The sequence below is a fragment of the Onychostruthus taczanowskii genome, unplaced genomic scaffold (assembly GCF_017590055.1).
Source record: "Onychostruthus taczanowskii isolate IOZ18803 unplaced genomic scaffold, ASM1759005v1 scaffold46, whole genome shotgun sequence".
In the NCBI taxonomy this organism is placed as follows: domain Eukaryota; kingdom Metazoa; phylum Chordata; class Aves; order Passeriformes; family Passeridae; genus Onychostruthus; species Onychostruthus taczanowskii.
The window spans coordinates 3,729,400-3,749,762 of NW_024502125.1; the positions used below are offsets into that span (position 1 = coordinate 3,729,400).

Genomic DNA, 20,363 nt, shown 5'->3' on the forward strand with positions numbered 1-20,363 from the left:
TATTACTGCATTCATGTGCTTTGTTTTGTGGTTGTGATAAGAGATTTAATCCTTAACAAATGTATTTGTATGAGGTAACTGCAAAGTCCTCATTGCATATAGCTGTGATCTTCTGAAGAGACTAGCATCTGCTAGACTGGAGCAGCATCTTGACTGACTGTTAAGTTGCTTCAGTGTAATTTCTCAAATAGTAGTTGTCTTTCTTGCTCTCAACTGTGCATTGCTTTACTCTTCATATTTCAGCACAGATTTTTGTCATGAGTCTTTGGAATTTGTTTTATGTTGCATGCAATTTCCCTAACCAGTAATGCCAACTTTGTTTTTCTCCTTTTTGTCTTCTGGCATTCTTTCTTACATTCTCCTTATGGTCACAGCAAAATGCTAGTCTTACCTGACTGAGATTGCAGCTCAGGACTTGAATATTTTTGAGCATTTGTGAGAAAACTTTGGAACTGATTTTGTTGTCTGATTTTTTTATGGTATTCAGGGATTTTAGAGTAGAATAACAAGAGAACAACCACTTTTTTTGTGCATGCATTTTGTTTTCTACATTTCTGTTCCTGTGTATTTATTTGTGTATGCTTAGGGCTGATGTCTTTTAATGGTTTCTGTAGCACCTTATGCCTATTCCTTTATTTTAAGAGGAAGAACTGAAGCTTCCGCTTAGTTTTTTAGCACTGCTGCAAAATGTAGTAGTGTATGCTTTTTGATTGCCTGTTTCACCTTAAAGACACTTTCAATTACTTCAATATAATTTCTTTCTGATGTGAAGTCTATCTGACAAATCAATACTAACCTCTTCTGATGCTGAATCCTGTAATGCTGGTCTGGCTTATAGGTTTGTGAAGTGTGTTTTCCTGTCTTCAGGCTCTCAGGAGATACATGGGGAGGATTCAGTCACTTTTAAATGGATGAGTTTCTGCAAATGAGCTATTCTAGAAAAAAGGTCTTATTTGAAGGACCCATTTTTCATGTGTGCTCTCTCTAGTACCACTAAGGAAATGCAGTAATCAATGAGGATCCTGTCAAAAATTAGTTGTTGCCCTTTTCTCCTTCAAAATGGCCCAGTGTTCTTTGTTAAATGCTGTAGTGATTGACTGCATAGAACTCGGTGTGGTTCTGGAGAAGAGGGTAGGGCCATAACTAGGCGTGCTAATTGGGAGGGTGTCTGGCACACTGATGTGTTAGACTGCCAAGCAATTCCAGCAAACATGTTAGTTACACATTTTTATTACTTAGAATTTAACATCTGTTGCTGTGCTGCGAGAATGGGATACAGAAATTTACCTGAGATGATTCTTTCGTCTGCCAGTACTTTCTGTTGCTAACAGCTTAATTGCTGCAAGATGCATTCCTGGCCTTTGGTTTGTGTTGTGTTTGGGAGACAGCTTTCAAGGCTTTGCTTTCTTACTGTTCAAAATTGAAACAGCACATGTGTGTTGCTTTTTATTGACATGATATCTTGCCTTGGCTGTAAGGATTGTCAGTTGTGCCATAATGTGACATTGTTTGTCAGATAACTGACAAACATTTATGACTGTTTTTAAAATTCCATAACTATATAGACATTTTTCTTACTTAACTGTGCTTTTTCTCGGCTGTGAGATGCCTCTGAAGCAGAAAGATCTTTCCTGATCAGCCTATAAAGCTTGGCTCAGAGCCTAGTTAAGTATTACACTGACATTCAAATTTTGGGGCAGTGGACATCAGCAAGAAATGAACATCTTAGTAGCTAAAAACCAAGCCAAACCACGCAACCCTCCCCCCCAGTAAATCCCCAAACATTTCACACTTGCTTGAATCTAAAGCTGAGAGGAAAGGACTGGGTGTTACAATTTATAACGTGGGCCAGCCCCCACACTTGGCATGCTGATTTGCCTACTGTCTGCTGCCCTGTTTTACAAAAATGAGTAATTTAAATTCAGCATACTTTGAAGTCATGGAGACTACGATGCAGGATTATACTGCATTGTTTGTTACCTCTTGTACCAGCGCAAGGTTTTGTTTTTGGGTTTTTGGATTATACTATATTATCAGAAGGGTAAGTTCCAAGCTTCTGAACACTTACTGGTCTGTCTCTGCTTAAATCGATTCTCATAGTTTCATTAGCAATCTGTTGCATTATTTGCATGTCACCTTGAGTAATTCAGCTTTTCCACACTGTATACCTTTTAACTGTTGGTGATCATGGCATGTAAGTAGAGTATGTTTTGCTGTCTAGTTTTGTGAATTTTTGTGGGAACAGAATGTGTACAGCCTCCCTCCCTCTCTGCACATCCCTGCTGCTGCTATCTCTTATGAAGTATCAAATTGTTTTAATAAGCTGAATTAATCTTTATGAGAAAAAGACCCCCAGTGCCTGTAAAGACTACTCTTTGCCCCTTCTTCTTGACTATGAAAAGCTGATTAACCAATCTGCACCTGTAATACTGAAAATTTGAATAATTTACCTTTTGAGTTTCCCTAGATCTTTTGGTTTTCCTCTTTCCTAGTCTCATGGTATTGCTCATGTTATTTCCTAGTCTTGTGTTATTGAAACAGGAATAGCATTTCATTATCTTTTTGGTAAGTTGAAACACAGAGAAATTTTTTGTACAAGATTGCAAGGCTACTGGTGACCTTACAGCAGATAAGACATAACCTTGTAACAGATAGAATGTAATAGAATAAAACAGAGATATAAAAATTTTATCTACTAACACACTTCAAGGATTAAGTATGAAATGGTCATAATATCTGGATGGACCCAGTCTAATCACCAGTGGCTTTTACCAGGCAAGATATCTGATAGAGATGGCCTTGATGTTGTTCACAGATCTGTTCAGCAGGTAACCAGTGCCAGGAAGCTGTGCATAAGAAGAAATACTAATGCTGAGGTAGCATGCTGACTTTCTGAATGGTGCCATATAATTAATAAAAAACATAAGTGGGTAATATGGTAAATTAGTGTTGCAATGCTGCCGTTGAAGGTTTTAGTAGTGTGAAATGCCTTGATTGTGTAGCCATCCCACAATATTTACTGCTTTCTTTGCTATATCCTAAAACTATTGAGTTATCAGATGTTGAATGACATTCTTTGTTGCTGAAATCTTGGCCCCTTTGAGGCAAGAAAGAAAGAAATAGAAAAATCAGACTAAACACATCACATTCTAACACATAATTTTTGTTCTTAATTTTCTTATTTGCTTTGTCCTTTCTTGTATTTTTGCTGTACCCTCACAGCTGTATTTACATAGCCCTCCTAAACAGACGAATTGTGACAGAGTAACATTTTAACATTGCAGTAGAAAGAAAGAAAAAAGGAATCTTCAGAGCAGTTAAAAATATACAGTGTAGTGTTTTGGTAATTGAATGGAACAGCTGCATCTAGTGTGAGACACTACACAACAGGAGGTAGATTGCCATGTGAAGGAAAGTAACAAAAGTTTAGATACAGTCTTAGCTATGACAGCAGGTCTTGGCTGTAAGTTTTGCTGCGGCTGTTGCTAAACTCTAATGCCAGGATGCTCAGTCATCTCTATAGGACACCTCTATATATCAGTCACCTCTATAAGACACTTAAAGATGTGGCAGGGACTGATGGGACTTGGGCGCAGATGTGTCTTGAGACAGCCCAAGACTAGTCTTGGGGGAGGAAGCATGTTTAGAACGATCATGGTTTGAGGGTTGAGAGGAGGTATTCTTCAGTATGACACTCATTAATGTAAAAACAATTAAAGAGTCTTGTCAGCTTAAGGATTTGCCCAGCTTGATGTGGATGGAGTTGTGTCTGTGAATTATTTTTACTTCAGTGCTAAATACTTGCAGATCTGTCAGAGACCAGCTGTGGTATTTGTTGGTGAGTTCAGCTCCTCTGTGTGGAATTTTTGCCACTTGTTTCAGATCTTGGTCTGGCAGCTAATAAAATTGGAGAGGAAAAAAAGAGGTCTGTGGCCACTTCAGTCTGGACGTAGAAATCTCTTCAGATAAGACCACATGCTTGTGTCACTTGCTATTCTTGCCTTTCTCTTGGCACTGCCATTTTCATGAGAACTGCCACACAGTGAATGGTAGCTGCTCTTAATGGAAACTGCTTTTGGTATCAGTACTAAAGCCTGTACATAGCTGAATTAGCTACCAGCCTCTTCAGTCAAAAGCACATTTTTTCCTCACAGCTATTTTCAGGCTTCTGTGACTTTAGAAATATACTGTGCAATACTTATTGTCCCAGTCTGTGTTGCTTTTTTTTTTTGTGGGGTGTGTGCTTTTGGTTTGATGTGGTGTCTGTTTTTTTTTTTTTTTTTTTTTTTTAACCTCGAGATGTGTGTTTCCCACAAGATTATGTCTTGGATTACTCACCTGTTAAATGAAATAAGTCTCTGTCTCATTCTGCTCCCATGCCAATTTTCTGCATGCCACCTAACTAAAATACTAAAATATCTTGTCACAGAATTATTTAGAATCCTTCAGGTTTTCCTTTAGCTGTCCTTGTTGACGTGAATCGTGTTGGCTTTTGCAAGGATTTAGTTTTCTGACAGCAGTTTTATTATATCAACTTATAATTGCAACTGACTGGTTCCTCATCCTTCATTCATCCTTCAAGGGTATCATGGATCCACTGTATGTGCTTTACTGGTAATAACTGCAGTGACTCTGAATGTTTAGTCTTCTCAGCATGTAGGTTTTTGTTGTTGTTGTTATTGTTGTTTTGGTTTTTCTTCCCCCCCCCCCCCAAGTTAAAGATTGCTGTGTCATTGCTGTGCCGCTGTGCCTCTGTGACATTGACTCTGGTTTGTCTGCCCTTATTAGACAGTCGTGTATGGAACAGTATCTACTGCTGACATTGGCAGAAGGCTTTGTTTTTATCAGCTGAAATGCAATACTAAGGAACATGACATTATGATGCAAAACCTGTATGCATACAGTCTAATGTCTCTAATGTCTTCAAATGTTCTATATTTAATTTTTCCATAGCTTCTTTCTAGCTTTTTAAAATCTCTTATTGATCTTAGTTGAACCTTCACATATCTTGATAAACTATCATCCCTACATGGGACGGTATTGCATGAAGTCTAACTTCTTTTGGGCTAAAAAGTGAAGTGCTAATATATTCTGATTCAGGATCTTGTACTGGCTGGCATGATTGAAGGCATAGCGCACATAAACATTTAACAGTCTGAACTCTGACTTTCCTTTTTCACAGGAGTAATCACATCAGTTTTTGCTTCTGAAATGGTATTGGTGGTGTATTGGGTTTTTTTCTATGTGTTAACTGTGTTTGTGCCAGCTCTCAATTGCTTCTGGAAAGCATTCTGAAGGAGAGACAGTAAATAAAGAATAAAAATGTGAATAAGGGAAGAAGAATTCCATGTTTCTCAGTTAAGTACAGGATCCCATGTTAGATTAGCTAATAACCATAATGTGGGAGAAGGTAGGGCCTCTGAAGTTCAGCACTTTTGCTAGCTAATGTCCAGGTTAATCTGACTCTACCATTGTTTCCAAACTGTGACAGAAAGGAGACCCTTTTCAGGCATCCGTTGGTAATTATATAAAATTGGATCTTAGATTATAATGGCAAGGGCACTGAGAATTTTTAAAAGAAATTGTTAAAGAAGAAGTGTAAAGGTCTTCTTTACCTTCTTCTTTACCTTCCAGCCATTGTTACTGCTGATTTTAGTCCACTACAGCAGTAATGGAATGGAATGTTACCAAAGTACATTGCCATCAGCAGAACAGTCTTCTGCAATTGTAACCAAGTGTTGAGGCAAGTGTCGGATAACTACTTTTTCTGTAGTGATGGTTCTATTGATTAGAGCTAGTTTGCACTACTACTATTGTGGATTTGGTGAATTATGATGTTTTCCTCCTATGGTGGCTGTAATATTTGAGTATTTCCACCGTATCTTTTTGAGTTACAGGGCTGGTTCTGTCTGTGTGGTGTCATGCCAGAAGTGAAAGACTTTTTGTTAAGGAGGTGTAAAAAACTACTTTTATAAAAAAGCTTTTTGAAAAATAAGTCTTGAGATCTTGAAAAATATTTGAGTAACTGTTCATTTAAAAAACCCTATGAATATCTTCTCAGAAATAGGAGCAGGTCTGTCTTATATTTTTAAAATACCGTGACTTTTTTATTCCCAGGGAAGACTTTCAGGAGAATTGTGTATTGGTCTGAAAGAAAAAGAAAAAAAAAAAAAAGAAAGAAAAAATGAGTCTCATAAATTTTCATCCTCTGATTCCTGTGATTAAAAGCAGGCTCTTCAGCCATATCTTCTCCCCTTCAGACACATACCTGAAATAACAGACTGTAGAGTTCATACTTACTACAACAATGAGGGGCTTTCAAAATTGGAAAGTTTCTGGAGAGATTGATGCAGTGTATTTGAAGTGTCTTGGGGAAGGAACTAAATGTTGCACTTCTGTCTCGTGGATATTAAGCAGGTAAAGGATTTGGAACCAGTATCTCATATCCTGGAAAAATCTCTTGTTATATTGCACATGTAATGAAGACTGTCAGGTTTCAGGTTATTTTTCAGATGAATGCTCTTTCAAGTTTTGTTTTCTAAGAGAAAATACTTACCTTTCACCTGTGTGAACCTGGTCTTTCTCAGTTTCCTCAGGCATTAATCTCTGTAAGGTAAAAGTCTCTAGAATTTAAGGTGATTATTGCAGGTCTGGGAGGAGAATATGAATCTAAAAAATCTTATTTTGCTAGAGGAGATTTTGATGTTTGTGTTGAAGCATAAATCCAGTTGGATTGGGAATTTTGTGTTTAACTGCATAAGCTGATACAGAAAATGTAAGGTAATGTGTATACTTTGGGAAAGTGAAATGAATGTTTAGCTTTAATGTGTGTATCTGAAAGTGAAGTAGGCATGTGTACATGTGCGGTATATGTGGATTTATAAGAGACATCATCATTCAATGTGTGCGAGTAATACGTGTAGAAAAACCTTAAGAGGCTGCTTTTTAAAACAAATGCTTCACTTTCTTTCTGATGATATTTGTACAGTGGTATTACTTAAATTGATGTAATAAAGCTTTTTCAAAGTTAGTGAAAATACAGTTCAGTTAAATACTCTTCCTCTCCCTTCTCCAACATCTTCCATTCCATCCCCCTCCACAATCCATTGCCCCCTTTTCCTCTGTTCTTCCTCTCCTTTCGTCATTCACTGTCAGGAAGGGACGCCTCAGAAGAGTCATTTCAGCTCAGCACGCCACCGTCAGAGACTAGTGGAGCCATCAGCTACAAAAGTGAGTGCCTTTATTGAAGGACCATTTCTAAAATGGAATGTTGTGTCAGCAGAGGATTTGTTGCTAAAGAGAAGCTCTGTGTGCTTGGTGGGGGATTTAGTTATTTTTACTTGTCTGCAAATAATATAATCACTATCTTGAAAGGTGAACTTGAGCACTGAATTGATTCCTACTCAAGTGCGGCAGTTGTTTTTTTAACTTTAGAAAGTTGTGGGGAAATTTTGTTTGTATCTGCAAAGAGTAATAGAAACTGTATGAAAAGTTCCACTTCGCATTTATCAGTTTGTGTGGTGTCTCTTTGTAAATCCATGTGCAATTCATTTGTCTCATTCTTAAACAACAGAAGGCTTTCATTGAACAAAAAATTGGCAAGGGTATGGAAAATAATCAAACACTTTTATCAAGCGCTATGAAGCAATACGAAGTTTCAGTGTAAAAAAATAGACTGGCATCAAAAGATGATACGAGCAGATGCAATAGCAGTACTTGCTAGTTCATAAGGCTCTTCCACCTTCTTAGAGATGTACTCAGAAAACTTCATAGGGTCACTGAGGTTGATTGTACTATGTAACTTTTAATAAAATAAATTATAGTGCACATTTTAGAGCATCAGTGTTCACCTGTATTTATTTTGTGCTACTTTTTTGTGATACTCCAGCAAATATGAAACTGTACATCCATTAATATCACTGCCTGGAAATCCCATTTTCACTTTATTTGAGATACTGCAGAATTGATTGCAGTATTTAGATACAACTTTTGATACAGGTTGAAGTGGGTCTGTGATAGCAGTCCAGCTTAGGAAAGAAAAGCTCTGGTTCTATGTTTTGTCTTATATTTTAATTAGGATTCCAAGTACTGCTGTCATACTGATTCCTTCTGTTTTTATATGTGTTAATTCATTAGGTATTAGTAATGTTGACTTTTAACATTTCTTTCAGCATGTAGCAACATTATCAATACTAAGGTATCCTTTTGGGGGTCTGGGAAAGGATGTTTTGGGGTTTAAAGAAGGAAAAGTAAGTCAAACACAAACACATACCCAAAAAAACTCCCCAAAACCATCTATATCTGTCTATCTGTCTCCCTCTCTCTCTCTCTCTTTTTATATATATATATATATATATATATATATAAAATATATATATATATATGTATATACATGCACACACACACATATACCAGCCTATACTCTTGACAAACCACTTTCTGTGTGTGCATTACTGTTTACTAGAACCAAATAATTTCTGCAATGTGTAGAGCCTCAATGTGTAAAGGAAAATGTCTACTGAAGCATAATTCTGTGGACATAAGTGTGCTAGGCTTTACTCCCTCCTCTTACCTAGTTTCCCTGCATTTTTTCACCATGCCCCAGTACCCTACCATGTGTCTGAATATACATTGTCAAAGTTAGGTGTGCTGTCAAAACTTCAGTGTGATAGCTAAGAGTAACCTTAGTATTTGATCTTCTGTTTTGCTTGGGACAGAAGGACCAGAAAGGGTCTTGCTTGGTGTTTCTAGAGTCCTGAGCCATTACCTGTTAGTTTCTTTGCTGCTGGGAAAACATCCTGGTGCACTGGGAGCATGTCAGCAGCTCAGCTCTGCTGGACACCAGCCCAGCATCCAGAGCGGGGCTGTTACCACAGACCACATCAGCTCCACCTCTCCCCCTACAATGACTGCCAGCAGTTTCAGCATGACCACTTACTTAGAAAAAAACTTCTCAGCACATAGTAAGAACATTGTTCTGGTTTAGTGTTTTTATTAAAATATGTCTTGAGAGAGAAGGAAGGAGAAGAGAAAACAGGAAAGAGGAGGGAAAGGAGCAGAAGAGAGGAGGCAAATATGAAACACTTCTTCAGTGCCAGTGGGAGAGAAGAGAAAAACTGCAAGTTCATAGTTCTCTGTGATCTGAAGGTCACTCACATAATCTCCCTCACTGTCCAGGAAAGAGACTGGTGAAAATATGGAACAGTAGTCTTCTGAGTCCTGTTCTTTGGTAACATTTCACTGAATGGGCAGTTCTTAGCCATGGTAAGCCTATAAAACTAACAGGCACCTCTACCCATCTGTGCTGCCAGCCATGCCTTCTCTTCTTCTTCTCTGGTACACACTTCTCAGTGAATGCTTTATGTCCTAGGTATATGTGCTTTTCTTCTCACCCACTCACCACCCTTGCTGTGTTCTTGAAATCAACAGCTGAAAGTACTGTACATCCCCGGTCTGGCTGAGGTAATTTGAGCTATTAATTTCTGTTGTTTCCTCATCCTTCCTGCATGCCTTCTCCTTTCTTTTGTGGATGGGTCACATGCAGGGGCTTGATATTCACCCTTAAACCATGTCCCCAGGTGCTGCATCAACACATCTTTTGAATACCTCCCTGGGAGCCTTGTTCCACTCCCTGACCATCCTTTCAATGGGGAAATTGCTCCTAATAGTCAATCTAAACCTCTTGTGATATAACTTATGTCTAATACTTCTCTGGATTTCAAGTCTGTGAGACGTCATGTTAACTTGTGGCCAGACCCCACTCAGGTGGGCCCAGCTGATGGCATGTAGAATCTGGATTTGGCCTTGGCAGCTCACCAGAAAATTTTGGGGTAGGGATATTGGCTGGTGATTATAGGGCAAGGGGGCATAGTTTGCCCCCCTACATGGGACATGTCCTGAAAATAGACATGAGAAGTGTGAAAAGGTGATTTTCAACACCTTTTTTCAGGACTGTTGGGGCTGTACTGGGTTATTACGCTATGGGCTGAGACTACTCAAGAAAAGGAAGGAAGACAAATTGTCCTGAAGCAGGTGCTGCAGCTGATTGTGTGCTGCTTGGAGGAGAACAGATTTGGCAGGCCAAAGTATGGCCATTGCACTGTTAATCAGTGCACTGATTAACAAAAGGGGGAGATACGGTGTTCTTCAGAGGCTCATCTGTGTTCCAAGGACATGCTTCAGGCAGTGTGAAATCCTCAGTATTTACTATTCAGACCACTATGAAAGTAAAGTAAGGAAGTGCTGTTAGCGTAGAGCTTCTGAGAGACAAACTGCGTCTTTCCTTTGTATTCGTGTTGCACTTGAAGAACTGTTTTCTGTCAGTCAAGTGCAGATTGCTGCAAGTCAGTAGGAGTGTCATGAGAATCCATCTTCCCTGTTGTGTGGCAAGATTGATCTTACCAGTTGTTGCTGTGACAACCTGACCAGAAAGCACTCTGCCTCAAGGAATCCATTTGCAAAGCAGATGGTGAAGAAAGCCCATGACTTTCTTTCAAGAAGTTGTAACTGGGCTGGGAAAGGTGTACTCCAGTAATTTCAAAAGGCAACAGCAGTGAAGCCTATCTCCCAGTCCTACCAATGACTTAGCTGCATACTCCTTGTCTCTCTATAGGAAAGCGAAGATGCTCTCCTGATCAAGACTAGGAATATGGCTGAGAGTCAGTTTTGCAGGTAGTTCCAGAGCAGGAAGCTGTAGAAAGGCAAGTCTGGCAGAACTTCTCCAGCTGTTTAGTCACACTCATTTGTTGCCGCAGGAAAACCTGCCAGTTGTTCCTGGTGGTACAGGTGCACAGAAGCCTCATGGTCCTGTTATGCCAAACCAAGGACTATTTTGCCTGTTTTTAGATCAAAGATGGCAAATTGCCATCAAAAAATCTCACATGCTTTCCTTTATACTTGTTAGTTCAGCTCTCCTAGTGTAAAAAAAAAAAAAACGCTACACACACACACACACAATTCCCCCCACCAATAAAGAAAAAAATTAAAACCAAACAAACTTGTTACTTTGAAAATGTTGTTTTGTATCTTGGCACTGTAAAGACTGGTGGGATCCTTTTTATTCCTTTTGCCTTCCTGTGCAGCAGCTGTTTGCCCAGGTGGCAGGATGTAGTGGAAGCTCAGCCTGCGCAGCTTGCAGGGACTGTTGCCTGTATCAGGGATGCTATTTGGGCTTGGGGCAAGACTATCACAAAATTGTAAAGGAATACTGGTTTTGTGCCTACATTCTGCTGGGCTTTGTTCTGGCATTTAATTCTGCATGTCCCAAGTTTCCTGCATCTGCCTCCTAACCTCATGGTTACAGGAGAATGGTTGTATTTGGGAGACTTGGAAGCAAGGCAGCATGTCTCATAAGTGCAGCAGCAGTGTTGTGTGAGTCAGAGGACTCTGAGTTACAAATTGCCCAGAAGATCTTTCATCTCTGGTCAGCTGACTGCAGTGATTCACTTGTGTCTTCATCCTGGACCCTGATGAAGTCCATTTCTGGGTCAGTGATTTGGGTGACCCAATGCAGCAAGGAACACGCTGTATTGACTTAGTGAGACTAATGTTTCCTGAGGGGAGAGGATCTTGGCCTGTCCTGTCAAAAGAGAGTAGAGTTGTTAGGATATGTTCCTGTGAACTTGGACAGCTATGAGCTCATGTTTGATCTGATGCAAATCAGGGAAAGCTAAACTTCAAACAGTTACACAGTCATAGAATGGTATGGATTGGAAAGGACCTTGAGATCACTAGTTCCAATCATCCTGCCATAGTCAAACACATCTTCTGCTAGACCAGGGCTCCATGCAGCTTGGTCTCGAACATGTCCAGCAATAGGACATCTACAGGTTCTACAGGCCAGCCTGTTCCAGTACCTCACCAACCTCATATTTTTTCTAATATCCAGTCTAAACCTGCCCTCTTTCAGTTTGAAGCCATTACTCTTTGTCCTCTCACTATGTGCCCTTGTAAAAAGGTGTCTCCATCGTTTTTAGACTCCCTTCAGGTACTCGGTGACTGCAATTAGGTCACCCTGAAATCTTCTCTTCTCGAAGATGAACAATCCCAATTCTCTCAGCCTTTTTTCACAGGAGATGTACACCATCCTTCTCATAATTTTGATGGCTTCCTCTGGACTCATTTCAACAAGTGAGTATCTTTACTGTGCTGAGGACCTCAGAACTAAACACAGTATTCCAGGTGCGAATAGCAGAGCAGAGGGGCAGACTGCTTTCCCTGCCCCTGCTGGCTGCGCTGCTTTGGATGCAGCCCAGGACACATTTAGCTTTCTGGGGTATGAGTACCCATGGCTGGGTCATGTCCAGCCTCTCAGCCACCAGCACCCCCAAGAGCTTTTCAGCAGAGCTGCTCTCACTGTGTTCATCCTGAAACTTCATTCTGGGACTTGTCCCAGCTCAGGTGCAGGACCTTGCATTTGGTCTTCTTAAAACTCATGAGATTCCCATGGTCCCACTTCTCCAGCCTGTCCAGGTCTGTCTTGATGGCTTCCTGTTCTTCAGGTGTGTCAACAGTTTGTGGTAATCTGCAAATTTGCTGAGGGTTCACTTGATTCCTTTGTCTTGTCATTAAGGATGATATTAAATAATGCTTAAGGACCCCTGAGGGACATTGCTTGTCACTGTCCGTTGGGATTCTGAGCCACTGATCAGTGCCTGTGCATGTGACTGTCCCAGCCAATTCTTTATCCACATAACAGTCCACCCACTGCACCCATTAAATCCGTCTGTCTCCATTTTGGAGAGATGGATGTTGTAGGGGATTGTGTCAAAGGTCTTAAAGAAGTGCAGATAAATGATACCTGTAACCCTGTCCTTGTCCACTGATGTAGTCACACCATTAAAAAAATGTGAAGTATAAAAGATGCTGAGACACTGGGGATTCTTCTGACTTGTCTGCTTGATGTACAAATAGAGTTGGTTCTCACATATACATGGAAGCATTACATATAGATGTAATCTCTAAATAGCTTTTGCTGTATTACGTTGCATTAATGTATTTACATTAGCTGGTGGTGCCTTGAAACAGAAGCTTAATATAGAGGGTTGCTAGTTAATTTGTTTGTTGGAGCTTCTTAGTGGGTAACAAATGCGGACACAGGTAGATGAAGTTAAAGAAAGTGCTCTAGTAGTAATGATCTGAAAGACAAAATAAAACATGCATTTATACAGTTGTGAAAGTTAACAGTGGAATAAAAAACAATTTGATATGGGAGTATGGACTTGAGAAAGAGTTACAAGGGAAAGCATTCAGACAATTTTCAAGCTTTTTTGTGTTTCATAAACATGTTGTGCATAAATAAAGCTGTATTCAGATTAGGCTGCTGGTGTAAATTAGGAACATCTGTCTAAAAATTAAGAAGGTTACTAAGAATTTTGTTAGCTTGGAAAAAAACACTGTAGAAGAATGAATTAAATAAACTCCAAACTGATTGTGAAGAGAAAAGACATTGCAGCACAGATAGTTTGCTTTTACACGCATTCTGGTGTGAGTACCCTATCAGTTAATTACACAGCCAAGTAGTCTTCCCTCAACTCACAATGAGCAATTTCTGCAGAATTTCCTTTTAAAATCTGATACTTGCTTGCTTATAAAGTGATTTCTGAATTTAAACCAGTAATTTATTGTACTCTTTGAGCTGATAAAACTTTTCTAACACTGTTTTCTCTTAGTGGCTTATGATTTGTAATTGTAAAGAAACAGTTTGCTGTTGAGGACCATATCTCTACCTGTTAAACCTAGACTGAAGGTCTTAAATAGTTGAGAGGTCTCATTAAAAATAATGATTTATATATGGCTATTGATAATAAATAGCTAGATGGATCAGCTGCTATTTTATATCTTTTTAGGCTCCACCTTAAGTATATTTTAAACCTACACTCCTAAAATTTTACTGCTTTTTACCACAAAATCAACACAAATCAGAGAGTCTTATTGTAAGAGTAGAATATTAGTGTAATATGTTCATCATAGGATCTGCTCATATAAAAAAGAAATCATCTAGTAGGCAGGGGAGTGCAGAGAATGAAGCACTGTTCCCTAGTACTGCTCTGTGGCAACAGCTGACAGAAGGTTGATTTGATGGCCAATTGATTGCTAGAAAGTTATGTTTACCAAAGGTTATAGAGTCTGGTAGATTATAAATAGAAACAGAAGATATGTTACAGTCAAATATTATGGATGGATCCTCCCTGGCAAGTTAAAACTCTCTTCTGTTGGAACCCAGGATACCCCTCTGGGTGACCTGGATGGCTTGAGCTCCTGGCAGGGGGGCTGACGAGCTCTGGCAGAAGGCTAAAAACACTTGGAGGTTTGATCTTAGCCCCTGGGAGAAATTACTAACCTTGTATGAAGAGTCACAGGTCACAAAAGTCTAAGTAGCATAGTAGTAAGCACGGGGTGAAGGGAAAATTTTGGAACCATGTACAGGGGGGTTTAGAACCTTTACAGGGCAGGTTTGGGATTCTGTACATGGGGGTTAGGAGGTCCAAGATGGAGGGATTTGGGCGTGCTCTGTCCTTCTTCTTTTTTCTCATTGCATTCATGTTCAGGATGATGTTGGCACTCACAGATTGGTTTAGAATAGAAAGTCACTGTCTAACGTAGGTGATAGGTATTGGAACATAATTGTAAACATAGTATACGTAGTTTTTAGTATAAAAGAGCACCAACCTGGGAGGCGTGTAGTGTGCCTCGAACCGACCTGCCAGACAGGTCCATGGTGGGCCAGAGAAACAACATCTTAGATAAGCAACAATGAACAACCTTGAGAACCACAAACGAAGAACTCCGACTCCTTCTTCGACCGCCAGGCTGGCTGGGAGTCATCCCGACCATAAAGAACCCGAGAGGCTTCCTTATAAAATTATTCTCCTGGCCAAGTCAGTGTGTCAGTAGTGTAATATTTATTGCACTAGATAGGTTTTGTAAGATTCTACACCAAACTGGGGAAAAAAATGCCACTGTACTCTCTTTTCTCCTTACTAAAACTTTAGTTCTATACAAGGCAATACCAAGTTATAATTAGATATTTTCAGCTGTTACTTCAGATGTGTGATCTCCATCTCAGTGTTGCTTGCATGCTTCCCAGTTGATTAAAAATAGAAGTAGCTGTGGCAGAAATAGTATTATAAATAGTGTGGCTAGAATAAATGCTAGTATGTATGCAAAAAAAATTACAGAAATTTAAAGTCAGTCTTAAAATATGGTTAAATTAGTCAGCATGCAACCTCATTTAGGTGTGGAATGAATAGTACAGACACAAAAAAAGGGGTGAAGTGGTACCAAATTGTGAACTAGATTTTGAAATGTCTTCCTAGAGCTGGGGCTGGGGAAGTGTCGGGTCACACTGACATGGGAAGTATTTCAGCCATACTGAGATCAGGTTTGTGTCTTCAAAAAGACAGGTGATTTATTTTTTCCACAGAGAACTATGTTATTCACAGAATCATGTAGTTTAGAAAAGCCCTTTAAGGTCTTTACTAATCCTGTGCAAATCTTTGACCTGCTGACCAACTAGTGCTGTGTCCAGTAATTTCTTGAACACCTCCAAGGATGGTGATTCCACCACCTCCCTGGGCATCCTGTTCCAGTGCTTAGCAACCCATTTCTTTCTGATGTCCAACTGGAGCCTTCTCTGGTGCAGCTTCAGGCCATTTCCTCTCATCCTGTCTCTTGTTGGCTAGGAGAAGCGGCTGACCTCCACTTGGTTACACATACCTGTCAGGCAGTTGTGGAGAGTGATAAAGTCACTCCTGAGCCTCCTTCTCTCCAAGATAAACAATCCCAGCTCCCTCAGTGGCTCCTCATAGGACCCACTCTGCAGATGCTCAGCTTTCTATCACCAGCTTTGTTGATCTTTCCTGGATCTACTCCAGTACCTCAATGTCTTTCTTGAGGAGCTCAGAACAGCACAGGATTCAAGATGCAGCCTCACCAGTGCGCAGTACAGGGGACAATCCCTGCCCTGGCCCTGCTGGCCACACCATTGCTGGTCCAGGCCAGGATGCCATTGGCCTTCTTGGCCACCTGGGCACTGCTGGCTCATGTTCAGCCACTGTCAGCAGCACCCCCAGGTCCTTTCCAGCCACTCTGCCCCAGCCTGTGTCACTGCCAGGGGTTGTTGTGACCCAAGGGCAGGACCCAGCACTGGGCCTTGCTGAACCTCACCCCACTGGCCTCAGCCCATGATCCAGCCTGCCCAGATTCCTCTGCAGAGCCTTCCTGCCCTCCAGTAGATCAGCACTCTCACTTAAGTTAGTCTTATCCATGAACATACTGAGGGTACACTTGGTCCCCTCATCAGTAAGGATTTAAACAGCATTGGGTCCAGTACTGAGCCTTTGGAAACCTTGCTAGTGACTGTCTGCCAATTGGTTGTGGCACCATTGTCCCTAAAATTGTTGTCAGCTGATGTGCAGTAGGTCAGTCTCACACAAGGAGGAGCTATTTGTTTCTTTCATATTTGTGCTTAGATGAGAGCTGTGTGGTAAATCTGCAAAGCTAACACCAGTTCTTGAAATTTTACACTATGCATCCATTTTAGTGAACAAAGGCATGCTGGTTACAAGTTACCTCCTTCTTGTATTAATTAGTATTCTGAGTTCTCTTGGTTGAATTCTCTTGCTTCTCAAGCTGATTAGCGTGCATGCTCAGTCTTGCTCTTCTTTTGAGTCAGTGGGTTTCTTTATCCCTGAGTCGAAGGTCATCCCGCCCCTGCCAAATTGCCTTTTACCCTGTTGTCTCTGTGCAGCTGCTGATTGAGCTCGAGTTCCCCGGAGAGTGGGGACAACAGGCTGTGAACTGACACCAGTCCCTTGCACTACAAAGTGCATGAGGCTCTGGTGACAACAGAGAACAGCAGGAGCTGATGACTCAGCAGAAAGGCCCCAGACTTGCACAGAGTATAAAAGCCCAAGTGGTCCTTTGTTCAGGGTCCTTCCTTGTGAGGCTGTGAGGCCTGTTTCAGGGGTAAGCCAAAACTTGTTCTACAACCCTCTTCTTATCCCATGTAACTCTCTGAGTGAAGCATTATTTCTGATCCCTAAGATATCAGCGCCATTCAACACCACTCTCAGGGCTCAGCCACCCAGCTGGTTTTTAACCCAGTGAAGAGTGTACTTGTCCAAGGCGTGGGCTGACAGCTTCTCCAGCAGAATGCTTCAAGAAACAGTAGGCTCCAAAGATTTTGCTGAAGGGTGACTACATCTACAGACTTTTTGTCATCCCCCCAGGCAGGTCACCTGATCATGAGAGGAGATCAGGTTGGCCATGCAGGACCTGCAGTTCCTAAATATATGCTGTCTGATCCCTTGGATGTCCTGTATGTGCCATGTGATAATGTTCAAGGCCATCTGATAAGCTTCCTGGGCACTGAGGTACATCACTATACATGTACTTATTTAACCTACTTATTGTTGGTAAGCACAGGAAACGTGGTTTAGGTGAATAGACGGTGGGGTAGACCAAGGACTGGCTGAACAGCAGAGCTCACAGGGTCAGGAGCAGAACCCAGGGCAGCAGAACCCAGCTGGAGGCCTGTAGTCACTGGTGTTCCCCAAGGGTGCCAAGAGCATGGGAACATGGGGCCAGACTTTTCAGTGGTACCCAGTGACATGACAAGGAGAAATGACGCAAGCAGTTTCACCTCAACATGAGGCAGGACTTCTTTATATTGAGGATAGCAGAACAGTGGAACAGGCTGCCCAGGAAGGTCCTGAAGATGTTAAAAATACAGCTGGACATGATGACTGGACCAGATGATCTCTGGAGGCCATCCAACCCTAACTGTTCTGTGATTCTGTTATCTTCACTGATGAAATTACCATGGAAGATACACTGGTACTTTCCCTGACTCAAATATCTTGGTGGTGTGACTGTAGAAAAAGATGAAAGGTGATACATCAGCCTGCCAGTTTAATCATATAAATCAGTATATGAACTGGGAGGAATTTTTTATACTATTCCCTCTTGCAGACTTACTTTAGGACTGGCTTGTCTCCTTCTGATTTAAAACCATCTAGGAATTGCAGAGAAAAACTATTGTTGGCTTTTCTTTGCTTTAGTTTTATGTTGAATAGATACAAATCTGAAGGTGTATCTTGTATTCTTCTTTTATCTTTACATTTTGTGAGGGTCTTTTGGACTAGTTACACAAGAAATCAGTGCCTTTGGAAAGTTCTTCCCATTAATTAGCAGATATTTCATGATAGAAACTCGCAGGTGAAGATATTAGACAGAGATACAAATTCGAGTAACCTTCACTGTTACTGTTAGACCTTATTAAGCTGGTATAAATAGGATTATCAGTCAAAGGTAAAAGGAAATTCAAGAAATGTAATGCTTGCAAAACTTAATACAGTTGCTGATGTGATTTACTGTACTTTGACTTGAAGCAATCATTTTGCCATATTGGACAAGGAGGGGAATGAAACTGTCTATAAAATGGCAATAAAGCAAAAAGACTATCTGGGTCCTAATCTCATTTGATCTAGAGTGTTAGTAGTCCAAATAAAAACTATAAAATATACCTGACTTTATTGCTAGCACATACAGAGGGACCGGCTAACGGTAGAAATTGTGGAAAAGGAATTACCACTGTTACACATTTTAGCTGAAAATTGTGTCTAGGGTGAAAGAGTGCTTTATGTCAAGAGTTCAGAAATTGTTACACAGTGGTACAGCACTAGCCTAGTAATTAGTATTGTTTTATCAATGATTATTCCAGTGAAATTGTCAGTATTAGGAAGTTTGGGTTGTGCCTCAAGCTGGTTGCTGCTAGACATCAGCTTCCTTTCTGCATCAGAGATTTTAGACCTCAGAATGATACAGATTGATGCAGTAGATATGTGTGTTGTTGAACACATTTTGATGTTTTGAGATAAAAATAAAAACAGCAGACTGATAAGGTTTATGTTCCCTTTCTGATAGGGAAATGAATATTTAAAAAGAGCATTGAAATTCCTGAATTACAATTTTTCCTGTCTTCCTGTGGTGGATACTCAAAATTGAGATTGCAGCTCATTAGAGAACCTGGATAACATAACAGGGAGAGCAATGTAATATCAATATGGATAATGGGATTTTTGTTGTATTATCTTTGGAGCGGTTGAAATAAATTTTTCTTGCTTTAGAGTGTGTGTTGACTAGTAATTGAATATTTGTGAAACTGTTCATGCTGGTGGTGTCCTCTTGCCTACCATATAGGAGGAGGAATAGTGACAAGAGCCTCCTGCAGTTCAGTAGCAAACAAGTGTGGCAAACAGGCAGGACAGGGCAGGACATGTAGAAAAGGCACATGAGTAACTATGTTTAGATTAATCTGGTTTAGAGGATCTCCATATTTTTTCAGGGCATTCAAAAGAAACCAAGCTTCAGCTGAAATTGAACAAGCTGAAATATCATATGTTAGGAGAAATGTGTGTCTAGAGTTTTGAAGTGAAAAAAATGAAGTGTGCATTATGACTAACCTGTTTTCTGAAACAGGATTAATATTTACCTAGTTGGTCTCCAGACAGTCTCACTTTTTCAAATGTAGCTCTTGATTGAGAACTTGAAACTTTCTTTCACATCAATAGAATACATTACTAACAAGGTGTGTGGGATCAGCCGAACTGATCAAATGTGAATTTATAAAAACTGATTAGAATGTCAACACTAAGCAAAATCTCTAATTTGGATGCTTTTAACTGCATAAGGGGCAGAAGATCTGGTATCATAAGCAGAGCAAATATAAAGTATCCTTTTTCTGCAAAAGAGGTATCTTTTGAAAGTGAAAATGTAATGTTTTGTCATTGCTGCTCTATGTGATTTTTCTGGGGGGAAAAGTGAGTTATTTGTGCCCTTTATTTCTGGTTTTCCTCAAATATTTCCCTTATGTGCGAAGAGCAGCTGCAGAGCTCAGCTCTACAGGTCTGAAGGTGGGCATTGTGGGCACAGTAGTGCTTTGACTAAACTCTCTGATTAAATTCTGCTGAGCTTAAAACTTAGTTCCAGTGAATTTTCCTCTTCTGACTTGGTCTCCTCCACCTGATGATTGTGAACATGTTAGGGTGGAGCAAGGCCTGTATTTTCCTAGTGCTAGTCAGTCCTGGAAGAAAGAAAAAATGTATTTTGACCTTTTGTTCCCCTTCTATCCAGTGCAAAATGACTAACAAAAACTGTTGCAATCAAAGCTGGAGTGTAGGCAAGTATCTTATGCTGAAGGCAAGCTTAATCATTTTATCATCTAGTTACTGATTTCAACAAAAGTCGGCAGCAGCTTCTGAATTGTATAATACAAACATCATTTACAACTGGGGAAAGGAAGGCGTCCAGATTCTTGTGGGCATGATGGTCCTTTAGCAGCCATGCTGTCAAGAAGTTCA

At 40.3% G+C, this 20,363-nt stretch overlaps 1 protein-coding gene across 5 annotated transcripts in view; it reads left to right on the forward strand.

The window, feature by feature from the left end:
* The window catches only part of MAST4 (microtubule associated serine/threonine kinase family member 4), a 277,213-nt gene that overhangs the window by 103,907 nt on the left and 152,943 nt on the right, over positions 1–20,363 (forward strand). For 2 of the 5 annotated variants that reach the window (XM_041414724.1, XM_041414728.1), the window contains one exon: positions 7,156–7,230. The exons of the other annotated variants lie outside the window; for them this stretch is intronic. In XM_041414724.1, the coding sequence (XP_041270658.1) occupies positions 7,156–7,230 (75 nt within the window). The remainder of the gene's footprint in view (positions 1–7,155; positions 7,231–20,363) is intronic. 5 annotated transcript variants of the gene reach the window in all.